Here is a 26,583-nt window from a genome sequence, read left to right as displayed (position 1 = left end):
ATGCTTTTTTCCACTCTTTTTTTTGTCAAACTTTTTTTTAATTTTCAAATCTTTCTCCCGTTTCTCTATGGCCGGGAATGTAAGATCTTCTTCCCCCATCTCAGTATCAAATTGCACTTTTTTAGTCGATTTCTCATATCTTTCGCCTTTATTAAGTTACTTAGTTTACACTTGGCTTCTGATTTTTCTTTATCTAGTAGCTTTTAATCCTTATATAATTATATTTTTCACTTTCTGGAAGAGCAAATTTAGTACGTATTTGTTCATATGATTTGAGATTTGATCCTGTCATTAAATCTTCTATAGTTTGTATGCCTGCTTCGGTCCAATTCTTTAAATTTAGATCCTCCATGTTATTTTCCAGTATTAAGATCGGGAAAGTGTTGATACGATTTTTGAGTCCCAGATTTTTCCTTATCTTACTCCATAATTCTCTAATATCTTGTAACACCATGCTTTCAGAACTTGGTTGACTATTATCCGTATTCCTTTTTTGAGTGAACCAAAAGAAAATTAACCGATCTTCATTATTTGACATTTCTTTTTCTATTGCATACCATCTCTCTAATTTAGACTCTGTCTGTTGTGAAATAATACAGTGAAAAAGAGTACTCGCTTGGTAATACTGTTGAATGATTGGAAGTCCTACTCCTCAATGGACTTGATTTATCGCTAAAAAATTTCTTGCCATTCTTGGTTTCTTTGTTTGCCATATAAATTTGGAGAATGATTGTTGGATCATTAACAGCCAACTATCGGGTACTCTTAAAGGGATAATTCTAAACAAATACAACCACTTTGGTAGGATATAAGATTTAATTATATTTATACGGCCCCACCATGAAAATTCCTGAGTTCTCCAGTGTTTTATGAGCTTCTTCATTTTAAGAAGTAATGGGAGAAAATTTATCTCAACTATTTTTTGTGCATCCGTACAAATATTTATTCCCAGATAATTAATGATTTCTCAACCCAGACAAAATCAAACCTCTTTCTTGTCTTTCTCTTCTTCAATATTTACATTATTTGCTAAGATAGTTGATTTGTCTGTATTTACTTTATATCCCGAAATCTGTGAGAATTGTTTTATAATTGTCATAAGATGTGTTATTGATTGTAAAGGATTTTCTAAAGTTATAATCACATCATCGGCGTAAAGGTTTATTTTTATATTTTCTTATGATCAAATCCTGAAATTTTCTCTTCTTGTCTAATGGCTGATGCCAGAGGTTCTAAAGATATTATGTAAAGTAGCGGGGATAAGGGACACCCCTGTCTTGTTCCATTGGACAATGGGAACCACTCTGATCTAAAGCCATTTCCCATAATTCTTGCTGTTGGTACGGTGTAAAGAGCTGAGATATTCTCGAGGTCTTCCCTCCAATCCAAATGCTTGTAGTGATTACCTCATGAACTCCCAGTTGACCCTGTCGAATGCTTTCTCTGCATCCAATGACAGGGTCAACATGGGAGCTCCCGTACGGAGTTCAAAATGTCAACTAGTCTTCTGATATTATGTGTTGACGACCTACCTGGGACAAACCCAACTTGAGCTCTATCAATCAACTCTGGTATAATTTTTTTTTAAAGTTCTGCTATCATGGCTGAGTACAGTTTAATATCAGTGTTTAAAAGAGAGATTGGACTAGTTCTTTATTTTCTCTACATCCTTTTTTTGCTTAGGGATTGGTACTATATTTGCTTGCAGCAATTCTGCCGGTATGCTATTAGGTGTTACGAAAGAATTGAAGACTTCACTTAAATCCATTTTGATATTATCTCTTAGTAATTTATAAAAGAGGTTGTCAAATCCGTCTGGCCCTGGGGATTTATTCTTTTTTAGTTTGTTAATGCAAAAGATCAGTTCTTCTTCTTGAAATACTTTATTCAGCGCCTGTAATTGTGTATGCGTAATTTTTGGACTCTTAATGTTCCCAAGGAATTCACTGATATTCGCCTTTTTAATTGGATCTTGGATATTATATAATTCCTGATAATTCTTGAAGGCTTCTATTTTTTCCAGCCTCAGTAAAGTCTCTCCCTTATGGATGATTTTGGTAATGACCCTTTTCGATTTTTATTTTTTTAGTCTATTTGTCATTAATGCTTCTGCTCTATTTCCGGTATAGTACCATTTCTGCTTAAAGTAGATCAGAGCTTTATTAGCCTTTGCCATTAGATGTTCATTTATTAATTTTTCAGTTTGTTATTGAGTTAGTGATACTACTCGATGGATTCTTTTTATTTTGGTCAAGTAAGTTATCTAACTTTATATACAGCTCTGCTAAATTTGCTTTTTTTAAATTTAGTTTACTTTCTTTAGCTGATAAACTTATAAAAAAGGCCCCTTATCCCTGATTTATATGCACACCAGGTCATTGCTGGAGAGACTTATTTCTATTTTCTTTAAAAAAAATAATCTGTTTCTTTAATTTGATTATCTTTATTTTTCAGTATCCAATCTTTCATTCTCGAGTCTGCTCTTGTTCTTTGATATTGTTCCTTTATATCTAAGATAACCGGGTTGTGATCTGACCAGGTAGTAGCTGTTATAAAAACCTTTTTTAATTTAACTCGCTAGATTTCTGTCCCCCAGAAACACATCAATTCTAGAATATGAAAAGAAGATTTTTAAAAACAAGAAAAATCCTTTTCTTTTGTGTGGAATATCCTCCAATAATCCAGTAACTCAACTTGTTTAATCAGTTCTGAAATTTTTTTGGCATTCACCTTCAGGTTTTTATAATTGATACTTTTTGTTTTAGAGCTCCGATCAAGCTCTACATCAAAAACACAGTTGAAGTCTCCCATAACGATAACTCGGCCCATTTTAACATGTTCAATTTTATTAAGCACTTTTTTAATAAATATAATTTGTGATTGATTTGGCGCGTATATATTAACTAACGTATATTTTTGGTTATTAATTTCTACTATCAAAATAATGGATCTGCCTTCTATATCTAATTCCTGATGTAAAATTTTTAAGGAAATACTTATCGAGAATAAAAGGGCTACTCCTCTTTTCCTTTTTTGACTGAATTATAGTAGGAAAAAACTTAGATTTAAGATTTTTTTTTTTCTTGTACTTTCCAATGGGTTTCTTGGAGAGCTGCTATCTGAATTTGTTCCTTTTTTAAAAATTCAAGGATTGTATATCTTTTGAATTGTGAATTAATCCCCTGTGCATTGATCGTTGCTAATCTCATATTATTTTATGAATCCTATTTCCTTTAATTGAAGGACTAAGAGGTTCACCATCATAACTAACAAACATTTAAAACACAACAAAATTGTACATTTTCTGCCTTTTCTTAGGCCTAGACCTATGTACCTACTCCCTCCCTTGTCTTTCTCCCTTCCTGGATCTCCCATTGCCTCCAGGGGGGAGCCCCGACAGAAATAGCAAGAGAAAAAACAAAACGAAAAAAAATGACACTAACGCTCTACTCACTGTCGTATATATCCCCATTCTCTAAACTCGCAAAAGGTTTCAATACCGAGATCTGCGAGCTAGAGTACTCTCCTTGGCCAGGAGGATTGGTAGTTGTTTGTCCACAAGAAGGAGGGAGAGAAAAAAAAAATCTTTTCTTTTTACACCTCCAGACGTAGGTGTTTAGTCATAGTCCCTCTTCTTTTTCTTGTTTGTTTCATTTTCAAAACCCTATCTTATTAATTAATTTAGTGCTTATATACTTCCATGACATTAAATTAAATGTTATGCCTTTATCTTTCTCTATTTGTGATTCTGATTATTAGTGCACGTGTTTATTTTGTAAATCATTAATTATCAAAGGAATGCAAAGTTCATATTAAGTCCAATTCTCTTAATTTCTGTTGTGATCTCTACTTTCTTTTATCTTTTTAGTCTTTCCTTTTCTCTACAAAAAGTGATAACTTCTAGTGCAATTCTAATATTTCTCTCTGTATTACATCTGAGGTGCCTTATATAATCTTTACTTATTTTCTAATGTAAGAAAGAAAAAGAAAAAAAAATTTTTTTATTGAAAAGTATAGATCAAGATAAAAAGCACTCACGGATTCATGAGGATAAACACAGCTCATGAAAAAGTGGAGACAAACTCTTATCAGCGCTAGCCGTTCTCCCACTGAAAATGCCAGCTGGAGGGGGAATCTTATTTCTGGATATTTAACCCTTTAAATAACAAATACATTCCCCATTCCTTTTTAAAACCATTAAAAACTAATTTAAGTCCATTATAAAGATATTATTCAATAATTAAGGGGGGAACATTTAAAAAACATAAAATAAATGCATTAATAAAAACTAAGCAATTAAATTGATTCAAGTACCTGGGCATATCCTTACATCAAAAAGACCGGGTCACAGTCACCACAGATGCTTCAAAAACTGCATTTGTCAAACTTAAGAGAAATGAAAGTGCTTCTGGAAGCTTTACTTTCCTTCAAGCACTGGACTATAGGAAAATTGTAAGGATTTAATCAGACAACATCACAGCACTCACTTGTCTGAACAAATAAGGAGGAACTAAAGTAGAATCTCTGTCCCGCCTCTGCACAGTTCATATTGTGGTCAGAAAGAGGAACGTATGCTGGATTTCTACTTCTAAGATTTACAACCAGAAGGTGTACTTTTAAGATTTACTCAAATCTGGAGGGGAAAGAAATTCTAGTATGGTGCAAAGACCCTGACAGCTTCAGGTTACCTCCTCCCATTCAAGTTATTCTTTGTTTTCTTCAAGATGTTTTTTTTTTTTTTTTCCAACATTATCCAACCCATCATTCTTCCCACGCTATGTCAACCTCCTTCTTCTCATAAAGAAGCCATATTACATTTGTTGGATGGAAAAGAGCGCTGGATATTTATCTCAACCAGTCGTCGGCATTCTGATTATCTGATCAACTTTTTGGCAATTTTCAGGATGCTTTATAAGGGGAAAAGAAGCCTCCAAACCAACAATTACTAGATGGTTGACAGAGGCCATCAGGATGACCTATCAGGTGGCTGGTCAATGCCTCTCTACACACATAAAGGCTCATTCCACTAGAGCTATAGCTACCTCTTGGACAGCAAAAGCATTGGCCAAGAGGTAGCCATAGCTACATGGTCCTCAGTCAGCACCTTCATTTGTCATTACAGGCTAGACTTATTTTCCTCCTCAGAAGCTGCTTTCAGACATGAGGTGTATTGGCAGCTGTCACCTGACTGACCCATCCACATTTGCGGATCTTGCTATATCCCTCCTGTACTGCTGCTATATGCCAGGAAAAACTGAAATTGTAATTACCGTAAGTTATATTTTCCTTAGTGTAGCAGCAGTACAGATTTCCCACCCTGTAATTAACTATTTTTATATATATTATTTGATCTCCATATTCTTGTTATTACTGAGGACTGTTTGGCAGATCTATTACATAAGGTGTGATGTGGAGGGTTTTGGCAAGTTTGAATATTTTATTTTAGAGGCTACTCATCTACTTGAAAGTAGAATATTTCTCCTGTACTGCCGCTATACTAAGGAAAAAATATTTTACAATGTTTATAAAACTTCTGTTTTTCTGAATTTGAATCAGAAAATCATCATGCATGTATGTATTTTTTTTTTGTGACCTTATGATTCTTTTCACTACAAAGGTTTTTATTCTTTTTTTTTTCTTAGTACCATAACAAGACACAGGAGCATTGCAGAATCATCCCAAGTAATGCGTCAGATTGAAATTCCTAAGAAACAAACTAATAAAGTAAGAATGTTCTTGCCATTAGTGAGAGAATTATGTATACACACATACATCATAACCTAATCTCATGTTCCTGTTATTTGTAAGGCCTTTTAAATGGAAAAACAGTTAAACTGAGTAATGACACACATTTTGTCATCTCCCAATCCAATTTTAATGGTACAGAGAAAAATGTAACAGTTATAGAAAACCTTTTCATATTCGCACTTAAAGGAGCATTCCGGTCACCATAACTTTAAAATTACGTTGTTATGGTGCTAGGAGAGGCCTCTTCTCTTACCTTAATCGTTCTCAAACAATTTAACCCCAAAGGTTGCCTCCAGTTGCAAACTGGCTCCCCCCGGTGGCATCTGGCTTCTGAAGCGGAGTTAAAGGGAGTGCGGAGTGCCGCCAGGCAGGGGCACAGTTGATTGGCTAGAACGATCGAAGTCAATCAGTAGCTTCCCATTTATAAAAAAAAAAGTACTGACCACTCTAGCCAATCAGCGTTGCCCCTACCCGGCGGCACTCCACACTTCTTATAACCTTTTGAGAACGGTTTAACCCCTTAAGTTAAGAGCGTGCCCAGGGACCTCCTGTCACCATACCAAATTAATTTCTGTGAAGTTTATGGTGCCCAAACTGTTCCTTCAGTCAGACTGCAGGTTTTAGTTTTGTTTTTCCTTCCATGAAAAAAGATATCTGTAAGCAGCTAAGCCTATCTTAAAGGAACATTGCAAGAACCATAACTTCTATAGCCTATTGAAGTGTTTATGATGCCAGGAGTGCCATATTGCCATCTAGTAACCCGTCAGCCTGCTTTTGTATGGTTTGTTGCCTGGTATCCTGAAGCGCGCATGGGCTGTTTCCATTCTTCTCAAGCTGTATGAGGTGGATATTAATTTTGTGCAAGATAAAAGCTCATTCATTGGCTAAGAGCATCACAGGGACCCAGGTAAGTGACAATCTGTGCTAAAACAGTTTGGCAGGTTACTGTTTGACAGTCAGGGCACAGGTAAGATTTGCAACCACTACAGTAGGCTGCAGTAGCTATGGAGGTTGAAGTGTTCCTTTCAATAATTGTCCGATCGTAATTATCAAATTCTAAATTCACAAAAAGTAATTTAACCCGTTAAGGATGGGTGGGCGTTCTATGCCTTCCTTTTTGGGGTGGCTCTAAACGCCGGAGGGCGGCATCATTATTATGTTATTATTTATATAGTGCCAACAAATTCTGCAGCGCTTTACAGTGGGTGGACGAACAGACATGTAGTTGTAACCAAACAAGTTGGACACAAAGGAACAGAGGGATCAAGGGCACTGCTCAATTTGCTTACATGGGGTAAAGTGACACAAAAGGTAAGGTTATTATTAGACTAATGACAGTTGCAAGAGAGGAATCAGTCGGGAGCTATTAGAACATAGAACGTTTACAGCTTCCTTCATACTCACCAGGTCCCCGCCGATCCCCGTACGGGGGGTCACGATCCTGGGAGATCAAGCACACCCCTTCTGCCCGATCCAGCAGGATCCTCGCGAATATATATATATGTATATATATATATATATACTTTTATATGCACATACATAAACTATTATTCTAACTGTAGTTTGATACTAATATAAATATATTAAAAACCAAAGAAAAACAAGTTACCTGCACGCTCTCCTTAATCCCTATGTATTTTTAAACAAATGGAGGTTTTTTAGTTACCTCCAATGGCCATGAGAGGATAAGCCCACCTGCCAACGTCAAGGTAGACCCCCCCCCCAGGTGGGTCCTAACTCTAACCATTCACCTTGCTTCCTTGAGCTTCTGGCAAAGATCTCTAATGAGAGAGAAATATATATTTAAATCAAAATACATTTAGAATGACGTTATAGATGGAGATATATATATATATATATATATATATATATATATATATATATATATACACACACATACTGCCACATTTAAAAAATAATATATGTATTTTTTTTTATATATATTTAACCCTGTAACTTTCCAAGACACTATAAAACCTGTACATGGTGAACACCAGTACTTCGCTGAACTCAAATATCAGTGTTTTAAAACTGTAAAACATCACAACAATGATAGTCAGTGAAAGTGCAATTTTTTTTTGTAGTTTTCACACACAAACAGTACTTTCACTGACAATATAGTTGTTGTGATACATTTTACTGTTTAGAAACGCTTATCTTTGTATTCAGCGAAGTCTCCCGAGTAGAACAGTACCTCCATGTACAGGATTTGTTTTTTAAGTTACAGGGTCAAATATAAGGCTTGCATTTCCATTTTTTCACATAAAAATTTGCCAGATTGGTTACGTTGCCTTTGAGACCGTATCGTAGCCCTGGAATGAGTATTACCCCCATGATGGCATACTATTTACAAAAGTAGACAACCCAAGGTATTGCAAATGGGGTATGTTCAGTCTTTTTTAGTAGCCACTTAGTCACAAACACTGGCCAGAATTAACTTTCAATTGAGTTTTTTGCATTTTTCACATACAAACAAACATGAACGCCAACTTTGGCCAGTGTTTGTGACTAAGTGGCTACTAAAAAAGACTGGACATACCCCATTTGTAATACCTTGGGTTGTCTACTTTTGCAAATGGTATGCCATCGTGGGGACAATTTTCATTCCTGGGCTACATTCTGTCTCAAGGCAACATCTTGCAAATTTCAATGTGTATTTACTGAAAACTGTAACATGCTATAGTTGACCCTGTAACTGAATACAAATATGTGTAGCTTATTGCAGTAACAGCTAACAGTATTATAACATTCACAGTTAAAATGCCATCAAGTTAAAAAAAAAATATATATCTTTTTTTTTTTTTAGATTTTATTCACATTCAATTATGTTTCATATATAAATATTGATGTAACATGAAAGCCCTGTGTCTCCTGAACAAAATGATATATGATAAGTGTGGGTGCATTTAATGTGAAAGAGGTGAATTATGGTTGAACAGACATATAGCACAAATTCCAGGTTTTGTTTACCTTTGGATTTGATCGCAACTTGCACAATTGGCTCAGTCCTTTAGGGGTTTAATCCACCTATTTCAAGTCAACAAATATTGAGATATGGCTGCGCAACACAGTCATACAGTTTTCAATCCACCACCATGTCAAATTACATAACTTGGAAGCACTAATTTGTTTTCTTTTTGACAATCCTTTATATATTTCTTTACAAACTAAGAAATGGGGATACATATATTGGAGATGTCACATTTAGCCAGTTGGGTAATCGTGGGTTCCGATAAGAAATTCAAAACACAAATCATTAGCCACTAATTTGTTTTCAAAACATATGTGCTAATAGACATGGTGTTTTAACTTGGCACCACTCTGCTGATGAGGTAGTGGATAACGCATGCTGCCGTTCAGTCAGTCAGCAAGGGTAATCTGTTGTGAATCTCACTATTCCAATGGTAACTACCAACATGTCTCAGTAGACATCTGCACTTCCTTGTTTAAAATGCATATAAAAAAGTACAGGCCATCTTTTCATCCTGTTGGCTGCATTGCATAAGTGTGTGTCTGTGTATTGAAGGATGCACTCAGAGGTCTCCTGAATTGGGAAAGTAACTTGGTTTAATGAAAATATTTTTTTTCAGCATGGTAAAGCGATCATTGGTTTGACCCCCCACTGTGTCTTTCTTAAAATCAACATATATGCATACATACAGTGTTTGGATACAAAAAATAGTCTCTATACGTGTCACCTGTTACAATCTGGAAGTGTGGATCTTGAGTAACATGGTGACGTGCTGACATGCAGTGTTGGTGGTAATAGGAACATGTGCGGGGAGCTGGTTGCTAGGAAAAGGTAAAGTGTTGCTGCAAAAAAAGTGTCCGATACAAATGAAGCTTGAAAACCTTTATTCTTCAGTTGCATCTGCCAACTCTTCCTTGCTGCAACAGTCTTTTAATGAATCACATTTTCATTCTAAATGATTTAACATTCTGCTTAAATAATGTGTTTAATTCATTGTATTTCAGGAAAACTTGTACTCCAACCCAGTTGTTATGGTTGAGAAATTAAAAATGCCTGACCCAGTTAAACCAAAGAAAGACAGTGAAGGTATAAAACATTTTTTTTCACATTTACATTTTTATAGATTTTTATTTCATTTAAAACTTACAGCCTGTTATACACTATATAATATTGACAATAAAATAACAATTACGAGGACAAAGACAAACAAACATCATAACAAATCCTATTAGTGTTTCTTAAGGCAGAACATAGGTTAGCACAGTACTGTGTAGGTGACCTTAAAGTATAGTATGATCAGACACAGATAATAGTACTGTACTTATTGAATTTAACTGCCTTGAGTATATTCTTCCGATTTAATATTGACCATAGAAAGGCTAAACTGTTACTTCCAATTGCCTTGAAAGACGTTGAAGGTATAACATTATTTGCCTTTTGATTTTGATCTTTTAAATTGTTGGGGGGTTGTGTATTTTATGTATATTAATGATTCAACTTTTTTTTATTTTTCCTCTTGTCCAAAGCAACAAAAGCAAAGCGTACACTCTTTGAGAACAAAACACCAACAAAGAAATGCCATAAAATGCCAAGAAGCCAATCTGTATCTGCAGTGGAGGATCTTAAACATAAACGCAGTAAATCAAGTGATGGCGTAAAAGGTAATAGATGGGTGTTTCATTTAGACGTTTACATATTTGCTCGATTCCCGTAATGAGTTTGTGTTAAACAAATATTGAATGTGTTGTAAAATGTATGCCTTTTTTTTTTTTTTTGCTTTTTTTCCTATTCAATTTAGAAAACTACAAGTTGCTGACCAAAAAAGTATCAGAGACTCCAGTTCGTAAACAGATATCAAATAGACTTCTGCATAAGCAGATTAAAGGACGGTAAGTGCGTTTATTTTTTTTTTCTTAACTCTTTTATGTAGCGGGGAAAGGCTTTCTAACTTTTGCAATCTCGAGGTAGAAAGATCTATAGATAGAGCTATCTCGAGATTGCAAATGTTAGCCTTTCATGATTTGATTTGTACATTTTCTAGGTACAAATGTAAACAACCTAGATTTGAATAGACAAAGGTTTCAATTTATTCTACTAGATATTTATGGAACTTCTATTTGATAATTTTTTTTTATTTTTTTTTTTTTACTAGAAATGTACTCGAATTTCTAACTGCTTTTTAGAAGGCATAACCCAGGGTTGGTTTTCTAGATATGTGCAAAAACATATTGTTCTTGTTATGGTACAACTCGACAGAAATGAGTAAGTGTCCCACAAGTCACTATACTCAATAGGCATCTTACTTTTGTGTTGTCTCTGTTTGCCGTACTGTTTTGTGTGTTTTTCTTTTCTTTTTCCTCCTTCTTCTGGTAACTGGTAACCTGCACAAATTATTGTGTAATTATTCTCGTGTTTGTATTTGTGACTGAACTAGTCAGTGCTAATTAAAAACACTGGAAAAATAATAATTCTTTACTGGTTCCGGACTCTTTTTTTATTTTTTTTGTATTTTCCATTTCTATCTGACAGTTGCACTGTAATCTGAATTTAGTACTTTGCTTTCAGGCATTCTGAATCCACATCCAACATCAGCATAGTGGAGGAATCACCAGAAAAAGATATAAAAGGTAATACGTTATGTGCTTGCCTATGCTGTGTTTGCGCTTTATTTTTTCCTATATTTGACAATTGAAAAAGAGTTGGTTAAGGCAAGCTCCACTTTCTTCACAAAGGAAGTGAAACTTGCCTTATGCTTTAAGCTCCACCCTTTGTCAAGATTGTCAAGTGTAGGAAAAATACACAAGGCAAAGTAGTCCCTACTTTTGTCTTGTTTCAATGCTGAACAGATTCTGGAAGTGTAAGAGAAGAGGAAATTATAGGAAAAATGTAAGTTTGAGGTGACAGAGCCACTTTAATTTTTGTTTCTTCTGTAGCACTGCAATAAAAATTCGTATAAAATGCTGTCCTCACGTAAATACATTTGCAAATCAGCCAACTGTTTCTACATTTATCTCAATTCAACTCACTACTAGGTATGACTGGTGCTTTACAACTAGTTTCATATGATATTGTCAGTTCTACGATTATAGTAATCCTGGGCTGTAAGATGTTTGAGTCCTTGTGAGTGTCATACGATACATTGTTTTATTACTGCATTTCATCCATCCTTCCCCAGTCTCTTCCTAATCCACCTCTTGCCACATTAGATAAAACCTGAAAGACTGTTCACTGTCAATACATGGTTCCAGTTGCTAGCTGTGTAAATCGAATTATTTCTTTTATAATAGACATTGATGTACGAAGAAGCCCACGCATTAAGCAGCTGGCATTTTCACAGAGAAGCTCTTCTTTTTATGCATCTCAGCCAAAGTCTCGTAATCTGGAAAGAGTCCATTCATTCACTCAACAACAACTTGATGCTGATCACACAGGTATCATGCAGCACTCTAGAATGGATTGTATAGTATTGATTTTTATTTAATTCTATTGAACATGCCATACATTGCAGTATCTTTTTAAGTTTAAAATCTAAATATTGTATTCTGTGTTAAGTCGTTCAAGGGAAAACAAAGGCAGGGGACACTCACAGAATGTTACTTGGGCTTTTAATGTCTGTTTTTAATTTAGCTTTTCTATGCTTACAATGTGTTACATTATTTTTTTTTTTTCTTCCTAGCAAACCGTTCTATTTCAGAGATCAAATCACCTAAACTACTACTTTTTGGAGAAGTGTTAAAAATGACTAGTCCTCCTGCAAAAAAAATTCATTTGGATCGAGTAGAACGTGTTGATTCTCAGGTAATTTCTGGACATTAAGTAATATTCTAGAATGTTTAGTATTGACATTACAAAAATCTTTATATTTCTTCTGTTATGTTTTCAAGGGTCGAGGGAAAACAAAGAGGAATATTTTATCTAAAGAAATTGAAGACCTTCCAGAAAAGGAAAGATTGCTTCGAAAATCCCCACGCACACCCAAAACGCCCATTAGGATTTCAGATAGGCTAAAAACTCCTTCCAAGAGTACATCAGAGAGAAAGAAAGCTGCAAAAAATTTAGGTAAAATGTTTTCGCCCAGTAAAGTAAATGAACCCCCTCCTTCTAGGTCTTGTGGAAAAAGTGACATCTTGGCACACGTGACACCTAAAAAATCTGTTTCACAAAATAACTTATTTGTCTCTCCATTAAGGAATAAGAGGGAGCAAGCTATATCTCAAAGAGAGGACATCCCTCAATTTCCTGTTTCTAAAAGGATACTTAGGACTCCTACAAAAAGTTCAAATAGTGCAATGCTGCAATATGTTTCAGGCACACCTACCAAATCCCCTTACAAGTTGCTGGAATCTGTGGCTCCATTTTCCACTCCAAATAGGTATGTTTTTAGAACTCCACAGAAACCTATTGTGGGTTCTGTATCTCGAACACCTACACAAAAAGAGGAGATTTGTACTCGTACGTTACATTGTGCAAATGAATGTACTCCTGAAAAGCAAATTCTACTTTCTCCTGCAAAACGTATTTCTGCACAATGGTCCAAATCACCTCATGGCATGTCCAAGAGAATATATGCCAATTCTCCTTCACACAAACATTCTTTGGAAAACAATTCAATTTTTCTTTGTGATCAAACACAGAAAACATCATCACAACATATAAAACCTAGTTGTACCCCAAAATTTACAAGTGCACTTGAACCCCCCTCAAAGTCAACTGATGGACATCCATATACCAAAGCAGAAGAAAGTTCTAAAGCACTGTCAAATGTTTCAGTGCATATTCAGCAAGGAGCTTTTGATGGGGATATTGATTCTTGCCAAACTTCTACCCTTTCTAAGGAATTTATTTCACCAACTGCTCCTTCCATTACAAAAGATATATCATCTCCGTACTTGAAAACCACTTTACTATCCAACCATTGTTCAACCAAATGTAGAATTGAACCTGTTGTGTTATGTGAGAAGCTGGACCTTTCTACCTTAGATAGCACCAATTCAGAATCATATCTTAGTGGTTCCCAAACTGAAGAAAGCATTGATATAGCTGATGCTGTTGTTGTGCCAACAGAAACATCTGAACTTAAGATGAAAGTTCTCTTTACTCGAAAATCTTCTAACTCTGGTTTACAGAATAGCCCATCGGTGACACCAGCATGTGGGATTAACAATGCATCCACTAACTCATCTTATGGTCTGCGCTGTACTCCTGATAGGAGACAAAGAGAAGCTGCAGCTCGTCTTGGAGAAACACAGATACCTGCACAGTTCTCAACCCCTAAAAGTCACAAGTCTTTACTTGCTCCTGGTATACCAACTTATGAGGTTGAGCTAGAAATGCAAGCATCAGGCCTGCCAAAACTTCGCTTTAAACGTACGGACTCCGGTTCCACAGTTGATATGGAGACAGGTAATAGAACAGAGTCTCCACTTGTAACTAGGAAATGGAAAGGTGTAGAAAGCCCTTTTAGTGAGAAATGGTGTAGTAAACATACAACAAAACTGGAATCTTCTTGTGTTTCTCCTTCATTCTTGCGTTCTCATGCTACACCTGGAAAATGCAGCCACCAGACCCATATTTGTCTGTCATATACTCCAAACAGGTGCACTTCTTACACTTCCTCTCCATCGCAAATAGATGTTGGGGTTCCTTGGACACCGTCCCCGAAATTTAAGGAAAAAAATGGTAGCGATGCAATTAATAATTGGCCCAGGAGGAAAAAAGCATCGGCTTTAAATTGTGTTTTAAAAGGAGAAAAAAATCAAGAATATGCCGATCTTCATTCAATTGAGGAAGATGTTGGAGTTCTTTCAAAGCAGGAGGCTAGTAAATCTTCATCTTTGGAAGATTTTGAACTTGAAGGGGTTTCAAAACTTCAGGAGAAATCTCCCGTGCTGCAGTGGCAAGGTGACACTAGGGCATTTAGACTTAATTCAAGAAAAAGAAGCCTAGGATTTCTATCACCCACTAAAGAGACTCCACAATCTAAGAGGCAGTGCATCATAAGTAAGGAGCGTAATCTGGTCAGTGAGAGAAATCAGTTGATGGATACAATAGAAATAAGCAGTCCATGCCAAAGGTTATCTTCAAACCAAAGCTCATCACAGCAAAGTTCATGTGATGATGACGTCTTCAGTAATTCAGGTAATATAAAAGATTTGTTTTTACAAAAAATGTTTAATCTAGTTGGAACGGTCATGTTGCTAGATATTAAGTATTGTGGAACCTCGGAATTTGAACTTAATCCGTTCCAGAAGGCTGTTCGAGTTCAAATTTGTTAGAGAACAGGGTCATTTCCCATAAGAATTCATTTTACAGTTTAATAATGCCTTACATGCATAAAATCATATATACAATGTACAGTAAATACAATGAAAATTTAATTTCACTTTACCTGTAATGAGAGTTGATGGCGTAAGTGGAAAGGAGAAAATATATTGTTTAGATGGGGATAGGGTAACTGTTCTTCTGGCATTTAACCTCAACACCGTTACGGCGTTCTATGCCGTCCCGGCTTTAAAGGGCTTTAAAGCCGTTGCGGCGGCATAGAACGCTGTAACGGCTTAACCCCTTAAGGACCGGACTGTTTTTGCGATGTTGTACATTTGCGACCAGGCATCTTTTTACACTTTTGTGGTGTTTGTGTTTAGCTGTAATTTTCCGCTCTCTCATTTACTGTTCCCATACAAATTATATATTGTTTTTTTCAGGACAAAGGGGGCTTTCTTTACATACCATTATTTATATAATCTCATGTAATTTAATTTTTAAAAAATGAAAAAATATGATGAAAAATTGAAAAAAATACATGTTTTTTGACTTTTATGTGAAAAATCTTTTACTCATCTACAAAAGCGAATGAAAAAAACTGCTAAAATACCCAGTGTTTACATGCTTTTTGCTACTTTTTTGCATGTTATAGGGCTATAAGTACAAGTAGGATATTGCGGTTTCAAAACATACATTTTTAAAATGTATCAATAGTGACATTGTAACACTATTATCTGTCATAAATCGCTGAATAACACCCCACATGTACATATTTTTTTTAAAGTAGACAACCCAGGGTATTCAATATGGGGTATGTCCAGACTTTTTTAGTAGCCACTTAGTCGCAAACACTGGCCAAAGTTAGCGTTCATATTTGTTTGTGTGTGAAAAAAGTAAAAAACTAAATTGAACGCTAATTTTGGCCAGTGTTTGTGACTAAGTGGTTACTAAAAAAGACTGGACATACCCCATTTGCAATACCTTGGGTTGTCTTCTTTTGCAAATGGTATGCCATCATGGGGGTAATTCTCATTCCTGGGCTACCATACGCTCTCAAAGGCAACGTAACCAACCTGGCCATTTTCAATGTAAAAATATTTGACCCATATATTTGACCCTGTAACTTTCAAAAACGCTATAAAACCTGTACATGGGGGGTACTTTTATACTCAGGAGACTTTGCTGAACATAAATAATAGTGTTTCAAAACTGGAAAATGTATCACAACAATTATATCATCAGTAAAAGTGCGGTTTGTGTGTGAAAAATGCAAAAAAAAGTCACTTTCACTGACAATATCATCGCTGTGATATGTTTTACTGTTTTGAATCACTAATATTTGTGTTCAGCAAAGTCTCCCGAGTAAAACAGTACCCCCCATGTACAGGTTTTAGGGTGTCGTAGAACGTTACAGGGTAAAATACAGTGACAGCAAATTAAATTCTCTGGACTTTCGGCTTGGGTTGGCAGGCAGGTCCCTTAAATTGCAATCGATAAAATAACTTAATTATGTAAAAATATTACATAAATACGCACGTAGAATTTAAATATATATGCATATTTATATATTTGAAGTCTACGTGTATATTTAATTATTTATGTAATTTTGTATATGGACATATGAATAGTTCGTATTCTTTTTATTTATTTATATATACATAGATATATATACAATTTCATTCTAAGTGTATTTTGATATAAATATATATATATAATCAAAATACAGTTAGAATAAAATTTCGTATAGATATATAATTTTTTTTTAAATTTTTATTATTTTTACATGTTTAATTTAATTTAAATTACTTTTTATTTGTATTTTATAATATATATACAATATATATAGTTATTATATAAATTATATATACGTGTGTAATTTAATTATAAGTGTGTTTTTATATTAATTTATGTACATATTAATATAAAAATACACTTGGCATGACATTATATATATATATATATATATATATATATATATATATATATGATATATAGACATATATTATATAGGTATGATATGTCTATATATCATATATATATAAATATATATACAAATATATAATAATTTTTTTTTATTAACTATAACTTTAAATTTTTTTTGATTTTACACTGGCAGGGAGACTGCCTGTCAGCACAGACAGTCCCCCTGCAGGCAGATACTTGGACACCTATTGTGACCATGTGGTCGCCCTGTTGGGCGATCACATGGCCACAGGGCTCCTAATCCGCCATGGGGAGACTGTCTGGGCTGCAGGCAGTCTCCCCACACCGGGAGCACCGCCGATCGCCGCCGGGGGAACGACGGCGATCGGGTAAGTACCTCTTAAATTTAGGACGGTTCAGGACCGTCGTCGGTCGGCAAGGGAAAAATGCCGATGACGGTCCTGAACCGTCCTGTGTCGTTAAGGGGTTAAGCCCCCAGGAGGTGAGATCTACTCACCTCCGCCGCGATCCTCTTCTGGAGGGCTGCCTGACAGCCCAGGCAGCCCTCCCCTGGCAAATGAGGCCCCCTATAGCTGACTGGGGATCTGCCAGCAGGGGGACTGTTTAAAATGTCAGACAGTCCCCCTGCTGGTGGGTAGTGTAAAAAAAAAAAAAAATTAGACCTGTTTAAAAATAAAATAAATATATTTATATATTTATATATATATATATATATATATATATATATATATATATATATATATATATATAGTGTGTGTATATGTATATAATATATATCTAACGTCATACAAAGTGTATTTTAATATTAAAATACACTTAGAATGACGTTACATATATAATATGTGTGTATATATATATATTTTAGATACACATATATTATATATATATATATATATATATATAATTACAATAAATAAATAAAATATTGAAACAAAATTTAATATAAATTATATATTCATATGTAATTTCATTCTAACTGTATTTTGTTATTACTATATATATATATATATATATATATATATATTGGTAACAAAATACACTTAGAATGACATTCTATATATATATATATATATATATATATATATATATATATATATATATATATATATATATCTATCGATCTATATATAAAATACAAATAACCGCATATATATATATATATATATATATAGATATAGATAAATACATATAATTACATAAAAGATTACATTAGTATACACTTTCTTCTATAAATATTCTTTTAACATAATTATGTGATTTTATCAATTAAAATTTGATTGAAATGCCTTACAACACAGGGAGAAAGTACAGAGAATTTAATTCGCAAGCACTATATTATATAACTGCAATAATTACCTGCTAGGTTAAAGTCTTCCTCTAGTGGTTGTCTACTAGACAATCACTAGAGGGACTTCCGGTTTCGTAGACGACTTTTAGTCATCTAAACGACACTGGACGTCCTCACGCTGTGCAGCATCACTGGAATACCCGTAGGAAACCATTGAGTAATGCTTTCCTATGGGGAGATCCTTATGTGAGCACGGCCATTGCGTGGACAGAGCTGAGCCAGCGCCGAGGGACATCGTCGCTGGACCCAGGTAAGTGACAAAAGGGGTTATTAACCCCTTCTGCACCATGGGGGGCCTTGACAAAGGGGGAAGCTATAGTGCCACTATAGTTTCCCTTTAAGATGGCTACCCTCAAAGTGCAATGGTATTACAAAATACACACCAAGACTATTCTGTGTTTGATGTTCTATTTAGTTTTCATTCAAAATTAAGCTGCAGTTTTCCCATATTCATTGTGCTAGTTGGATCACTGAAATGTATAGACACTATGTGTATCTATAATTATCTGCACACCAAAAGTGTTCTACTCATCAGGGATCGATTAATATAATTTTCCCATGTTTAACAGCCTTCTGTGCCTATTGCTGATAACTGGTGCAAATATTCTGTACATCTAAAGTTTTTTGAAAAAGTAACACAATTTCTACAGACATCTGACATTAACTGAACATGCTGACCGCAATCACACTTATTACTCTCAGGCAGCCAGTACATGCTAACATGAGATACCAGCATGCACAGTGCTGTTACTGCAGGGCTTGACAAATTTGCTTGGAATCTAGGAGCCAGGGTTTTCAACATCAAAAATACAATTCTTACTAGGTGGCTGAACCCAAAGGGTTATCCTGCAAATTAGGATGATTTGTTCTGGTTTATGTATGTATTTGTTTTTTGGGGGGGGGGGGAGTTTGGGTTTGTTTGGTTCCGTGAGATTTTTTTATGCAATAAGCTGTATAAGTATGTATGCAATCAAGATAAACTTTAAACTACAGGATAGCTCTGGCCTAACCATGCAAGCGTAAAGGTTAGATTTTAAAATGGATTTAGAAGTGAGGGCATTTAGCATTCTAAATAATCTTAATGGCTTACAACTTCAATATTTTAACATTTAATGTGAACGGTCTTAATACTCCCCATAAAAAGACTGTTTCAGCAATTGCGCAAAGCACAGGCGGTGGTTGTGTGTTTGCAGGAAACACATTTCAGCGCTCGGAAACTCCCTGCTCTCACCTCGTCTAGATACCCAACTGTTTACCACAAAACAAAGGGAGTGAGTACTTTATTTCATGCATACTGGCCATTTAAATGCGACAGGGAATACAGAGATAAGTAAAGGGTAGATTACTTATTCTGGTGGATTCCTTATGTGAGGATAAGGTAATGATAGCAAACATATACTTCCAACAGTAACCAAACAAGCTTTCTAGAGAAAGTGTTAAAACGTATTGAGAAATATAGAGAAGGCAGCCCCCCCCCTTACACACACACTGCCGCCCCCCTTACACACACATACTGCCCCCCTTACACACACATACTGCCCCCCTTACACACACACACTGCCCCCCTTACACACACACACTGCCCCCCTTACACACACACGCACACTGCCCCCCTTACACACACACACACTGCCCCCCTTACACACACACACACACTGCCCCCCTTACACACACACACAGCCCCCCTTACACACACACACACTGCCCCCCTTACACACACACACACTGCCCCCCTTACACACACACACACACTGCCCCCCTTACACACACACACACACACTGCCCCCCTTACACACACACACTGCCCCCCTTACACACACACACTGCCCCCCTTACACACACACACACACTGCCCCCCTTACACACACACACACTGCCCCCCTTACACACACACACACTGCCCCCCTTACACACACACACACTGCCCCCCTTACACACACACACTGCCCCCCCCCTTATACATACATACACACACACACTGCCCCCCCTTACGCATACATACACACACACTGCCCCCCTTACGCATACATACACACACTGCCCCCCTTATGCATACACACACACACTGCCCCCCTTATGCATACACACACACACACTGCCCCCCTTATGCATACACACACACACACACACTGCCCCCCTTATGCATACATACACACACACACACACACTGCCCCCCTTACACACACACACACTGCCCCCCTTACACACACACACACACACACACACTGCCCCCCTTACACACACACACACACACACACTGCCCCCCTTACACACACACACACACACACACACACACACAGCCCCACCTTACATATACACACACACACACACACACTGCCCCCCTTACACACACATACACACACACACACACTGCCCCCCTTACACACACACACACACACACACACACACTGCCCCCCTTACACACACACACACACTGCCCCCCTTACACACACACACACACTGCCCCACCTTACACACACACACACACACTGCCCCACCTTACACACACACACACACACTGCCCCCCTTACACACACACACACACACACTGCCCCCCTTACACACACACACACACACACTGCCCCCCTTACACACACACACACACACTGCCCCCCTTACACACACACACACACACACACTGCCCCTTACACAGCCCATAATACACACACAGTCACCTTATACACACTGCAGACCCCGGTAAAGTTATCAAACTGTTTTTTAAACAGTTTGACTATTTACTCTGGGAGGGCACCAAAACCACTACAGAGAGCTGTAGTGGTTATTGTTACTGGATTGTTTCTTTAAATGATCTGCCAGTGCCCCTCCCGAGATTGGCTTCTGGATCCGCCACTGGTATCACTGAATATAATGAGCCGCAAAATGACAGGGTGGTTTAGGAGTACCGCGTATCAGAAATGTTTTATATAGCATCCTTACTGGCACAAACAGCTGCACTAAAAGACAAGACCATCGCATCACTATGGCATTCATTAGAACAATCTTTTGGACCTTATCTGGGTAGTACATTGTACCCAACCTGCTAATCTTAGTTTTCTATCCACAACAAAAACCTTGTTGCAGATGTGGAGGACTTGGGCCCCTAAACCTCTGGGAAGAGATACTTATCCTTACTATGCAACCTTGCAAAGTTTAACTGATTACACAAAAGATTTAAATGTATTGACATGGAGAAGCAAAAGGATAACTAAAGTTCAACATTTAATAACAGGCACGGATATACACCAATTCCCAGATATACAAATCAAATATGGTTTACATAATAGGGTTATTAGGTTTACATAACTCTTTTTCCTGGCACTATAGGGTTATTAGGTCCCCCCTACCGCTGGGCTGATAGGGGCTGACGGGGTTAAACACTTACCTTTCTCTAGCACCGGGGAACTCTCTTCCCTCTCCCAACGTCAGCTTTGAATGCGCATGCGCAGCAAGAGCCAAGCACGCATTCAAACAGTCCATAGGAAAGCATTTCTCAATGCTTTCCTGTGTGTCAGCATTTTTTCACAGTGAGAAGTGCGTAAGCGCCTCTCGCGGCTGTCAGTGAGACAGCCACTTAGGGCTGGATTAACCCTATTGTAAATATAACTATGTTTACAGCTGCAGGGTTAACACTAGATGGACCTGGCACCCAGACCACTTCATTGAGCTGAAGTGGTCTGGGTGCCTGTAGTGGTCCTTTAAGTTCTTTCCTCACAGGTATTCAGTTGTGTTCATTACCTTTGTTTGCATCACATAGAAAGACCAAAATGATAGTGTTACAATAGATTTTCATTTTATATCAGTGTAACTTTTTTTTCCATCACCTTTCAGGTTTTACACCGCCCAACAAAGTACTGAAAAATCCCCTGTCAACAAGTGCTCTTCTGACACTTACCCAGTCCCCAATGCTGTACCAGGGCAAGACACCTTTATCCAAGAGAAAGATGATGCATGGTAAGGTGTACCTGTACTGGTCATGTGAAAATTATATTGCATAACTTTAAAGTGAATAAAGTTGAATCTGTGCCTGTGGTAGAATTTTATCCTCTTAAAAGATAGGAACTACAGATATGGCCACTGTGGTTGACTTGTGCACATCTTCTGTACCCCTAAATTCAACATCCTTTATCCTTCAGTAGCGGGTACCTACATACTTTACACTTTGAGGCATTCCATGTTTGAAGGCAGGAGAATTTACACACCTCCTATGGGATGTAGAGGCATACGGTTTTCTGGTGATTTCACTAGGGCCATGGATGCATAACATTTGCATATCGCATGAAAAATATTGCATGAAATCGATCTTGTCATCTGGGCTGTAATTATGGTGATTACCTAATTCTACAATCGGTCTACAATTTACTACAGTGTGAATTTAATGTTCTAGGACTGAAAACATAGTTGTGTGACTTTTTTCCCCAAATCTGCTGTTTTAGTTTGAAATTTAGTTAGAATTCTTGCCGATTTGCACTTTTGCTAATTAATTGTATGCGTAATGTTTAATAAGAATGCAACAGAATAAGAAACCATGTGTGCCTGTGTACACTACTACTAAATGCTACATAATTACAAACCTTGCTCAATTTGGATGTGTGGCAATGGTAGATTCATACTCGGCTGTCTATTGGCTGCGCATTTAGGAGGCCCAATCCACTGGTGCTGGAATTATGTAAATGAATATAAATAGCCCAAATTCCATACTAAATTAAGTCTCCATAAACCAGGAGTGAGTTCAGTTGCATCCAGATATTGAATTTGTTTGCTGTAATTGCAAATTAGGCAGATTGATTCTCCGTTACTTTATGCAACTGGTAAGATATGTCTGTTGGAAAAGTAGACCTTGTATGTGCTGTAAAATGCCCAGATAATTTTAAAGTGCTTCCATATTCCTAATGGGGTTTTCTCTGTTTTTTAAATATTGTTACAGATGTTGAATCAGAGCAAAGTACGCCTAAACTGAAAAGACCAGCGCTTCCATCATCGGATTCGGATGACTCTCCTTTCGTTAAAGGAGTTCCTGTTCGCACAAGCAATAGAATCTACAGTCGCAAGAAATTAATCCCCTAGTTATTGTTTTCTGTGAGGGTCTTTGCCTATATTTTGATAGGCTTATAAATTATTTGATTGCAAACTCTTATAACGGATTCATTCGCTTTGTGTAATGTGTACACCAAACCTTTTTGCCATATATGGCTTCTCCAGTTAGACCTACCAATACAATATCTAGAATTCAAGTGGAATGCAATTGTAAGCTGCTGATGATACTTTATACACTATGAGATCACAGACACTTTATTCCCATGTGCTGTTTTACTGCATGGGTGCTGTGTTCTTTTATAAACCGTGTTTAAATCTGAATCCTAAAATGCTGCTTTCAAAAGGGTTTGTCATAAGTCAAATACTATTCAGTTTGAACTGATGATTTTACATGTGAATATTTTTGTTGGGGTTTTTGCTTGTTTATTCTTCGTGTAATTCTCTTATTCTTCATGTAATAGCCATGGTACAAAATCTCATTGATATTGAAAGGTAAATGCATCTGACTAGAATTACATTTAGCTTCAGTTAAAAGCATTGTTTCCCTTCATCAGTTCCAAATTTTGATATTTCTGGGGCATCAAAGGATAAGCTTGGTGAATATATCTGGTTAATGGTATCTAGCCCCTGGTTGTTGGAGCCTAAGCTATTACTTTATTTCTTGGCTAACATCTTCAGTAGGTATAACAGTGTCAGTTATTCAGGAACAGGTGATGTTGGGAATTCAAAGTTTAAGTCAAGAATTTTAAGATATTTTGGTATAAAATTGGAAATTCACTTAACTCCCAACAGTTTCCATTTTTGTACATAACACTGATTTGTCTCTTCCTCCTAAAAGGAGACTTGTTTTTTGTCCATAGTGTCTCTTAACTAAAATATTATCTTTACTCTTTTTCCATGGGAGAAAACTACCTCTTGGTAGTTTTCTTCAAGCTTTTTTAACACAATTACTGTGAACACAGTAGAAAAGATTTTGTGGTTGGATGTAAATAATTCAAATTGATGAATTTAATGTGCGTGCTGGTCTGTTTGTGCTTACTATTCTATTTGTACAGAAAATTAGACATATTTGAATGTTAAAACGTACAGATTTTGCTAAAGACTTAAACATTATTTTATGATGTACTTTATAATAAACTGCAGTTTCAATACTTTTTATCTCGGTTTTACTTCCATTCTTGCCGTTGTGTAATTGATTTATTTGACTTTTGTATTCATTGTAATAGTGCATTTGTTTATAACTTCTCAGCATTTAAGGCTCTTCTTAAACTATACGCAATTTAAATTTCATATGTTTCAGTCCGTATTGTAACTGAAAAATATGTAGTATCTGAATGTGCAATAGAAAACTGGTCACTCTAATCACCTTAACAACTTGGCACCATTGCAACTCGCACCTTGGTTTGGGACTCCTGGCACTATAATAACTACAGAATACTGCATTGGTGATCGTGCTTAGTGTCCCTTTTAGTTTGGCCACATCTTTCCGATAAGAGAGACTGTGGGAAAGGGCCTTTAGGGATATTCAGTGGGCAACAGACACCTGCGCAAATTTCGTCTATAGTATATTTAGCACTTCTCATTAATTTCAAGCTGGACTACAAATCTGGTTCATAGGATTGCATGGCAATTTCTCATCCAAAATCTCCTACAGATTAGTTTGCTTTTGAAGTATTCCCATGTTGCCAAAGATTGAATGACAAATGGCAGTGATGTATAAAGTGAAGATTGAAGATATGCATGTATAATATATTGCACACTACAGTAACATTGCTGTATTCCACCTAAGTTTAGTTTTTTGCTTTATTTATTTTACTGGCAAAATTACATAAATTTTTGTTCCCTATAAATGCCGAAGTTGTCGGGGCTCCTGGCTCCTTTTCTGCAAACCAATAAGTTTGAATGACTATCTGTTCCTGTCCAAATTAAAAATATTAAAGTTGCGTGCACGCAGAAGTAAATTCACACTGAGACACAGGGTTCAGGTTAATGAAAGAACTTCGGATGGTTTATTCAGCCCAGCCAAAAAGTGGGTGCGCAGACCCTTTTAAAGGCATTATTACATCACTGGAGAATTCAAGATAACAACAAGTAAACATTATTAATTGGTTTAGGTGTTAAGTGGTTCATTCAAAGCACGTCCTACTGGGTGTGCCATCTTATGTCATTACTGTCGTCATGAAGTTCTCCCCCGGATTCCAGCACCATCTTGTTAGCACGAGGTGTTCACTCGATGGGAGGGATGCTTTGGCAGCCATTTTGAGTAGTTGGCATTGTTAGTTTCAAGATTATTTTCAAGGTTTTTTAGTAGATACACATTTTATTATTCAGCTGACACATACTTTGAGACCAACATGTCGCTCAGTGGCCACAATGTTTTATTCAACAGGAACCCATTGTTCCGCTGACGCACATTTCCTCCTGACAAAGCATTCTCTTAAGCTGATGTAATGAATTCTATAATTCTTCAACAGCATCTCTGCCGGCGTGGCTGCACTCAAACTAAGCAGCCACGTCAGAGATGCTTCAAACTTACCTTGGGCACGGTGGGCTGCTACCCGGTCACCCTCCACTCCTGGTCCCCAGCGAGTGCAGCGTTCTTCGGAACGCCGGTCGCTGCAGATCAGGCCTTTAAAAGGAACTTGCCTTCGTCCACACCAAAGATGGCGCCGACGTATGTGTGCGGTGTCACATCATAGACGCGCACACACGTTTTAGGATCAGTGGTCAGAGACAGCCAATTACAGCTTAAGGATTTAAACCCATATTAAATTTTTTTCAGTGCACTGACCAGGTTTCCACTAGCTGGTTATCTGAGAGTGTGTTCCTGATTGTGCTTTTCTGGTATTTGACTTTGGCTTCGTTTTGACTTCCCTGATTTCTGGTATCCTTGACTTCTGGCTTTCCTCATCCTTGTGTCTCATTCTGTGTCCCTGACCTCGGCAAGTATTTTGACTATTCTGAGGTACGTTATGTCCGGCCATTCTAAGGTCCGGTTAGACGTTATCCTTAGTCCTAGGTGTGATACTATTCTGTGTGCTGGATCAACTGTAATCCTGACAGATATAGAGTAAAATGAAAACTTACATTTCAACAAATGCTAATGACCGAACACTATTTTTTCTAATTTTCTGAGCCTGTAAGTGGCTTTTTCAAAAGATGTAAAGGCATCGATTCATGTTTGTCTATGGGACATTATCCATCTAGCACACATTTCTCTTTGCATACATTGAGACCTGGCAGTTCAAATGTTGTGATGTCAAACACGTAGACT

At 36.8% G+C, this 26,583-nt stretch overlaps 1 protein-coding gene across 1 annotated transcript in view; it reads left to right on the top strand.

The window, feature by feature from the left end:
- TICRR (TOPBP1 interacting checkpoint and replication regulator) overlaps positions 1-24,460 on the top strand; it is a 43,797-nt gene extending 19,337 nt beyond the window's left edge. Inside the window, exons 13-22 of the mRNA XM_063448891.1 lie at positions 5,643-5,724; positions 9,724-9,805; positions 10,246-10,380; positions 10,518-10,608; positions 11,285-11,346; positions 12,007-12,150; positions 12,396-12,517; positions 12,604-14,857; positions 22,104-22,226; positions 23,200-24,460. Of these exons, the coding sequence (XP_063304961.1) occupies positions 5,643-5,724; positions 9,724-9,805; positions 10,246-10,380; positions 10,518-10,608; positions 11,285-11,346; positions 12,007-12,150; positions 12,396-12,517; positions 12,604-14,857; positions 22,104-22,226; positions 23,200-23,339 (3,235 nt within the window). The 3' untranslated portion in view covers positions 23,340-24,460. The remainder of the gene's footprint in view (positions 1-5,642; positions 5,725-9,723; positions 9,806-10,245; positions 10,381-10,517; positions 10,609-11,284; positions 11,347-12,006; positions 12,151-12,395; positions 12,518-12,603; positions 14,858-22,103; positions 22,227-23,199) is intronic.
- The last annotated feature ends 2,123 nt before the right edge of the window (positions 24,461-26,583 follow it).

The sequence above is a fragment of the Pelobates fuscus genome, chromosome 3, assembly GCF_036172605.1.
Source record: "Pelobates fuscus isolate aPelFus1 chromosome 3, aPelFus1.pri, whole genome shotgun sequence".
Lineage (NCBI taxonomy): Eukaryota > Metazoa > Chordata > Amphibia > Anura > Pelobatidae > Pelobates > Pelobates fuscus.
The sequence above is the reverse complement of the archived record's forward strand: the minus strand, read 5'-3'. Positions and strand labels throughout refer to the sequence as shown.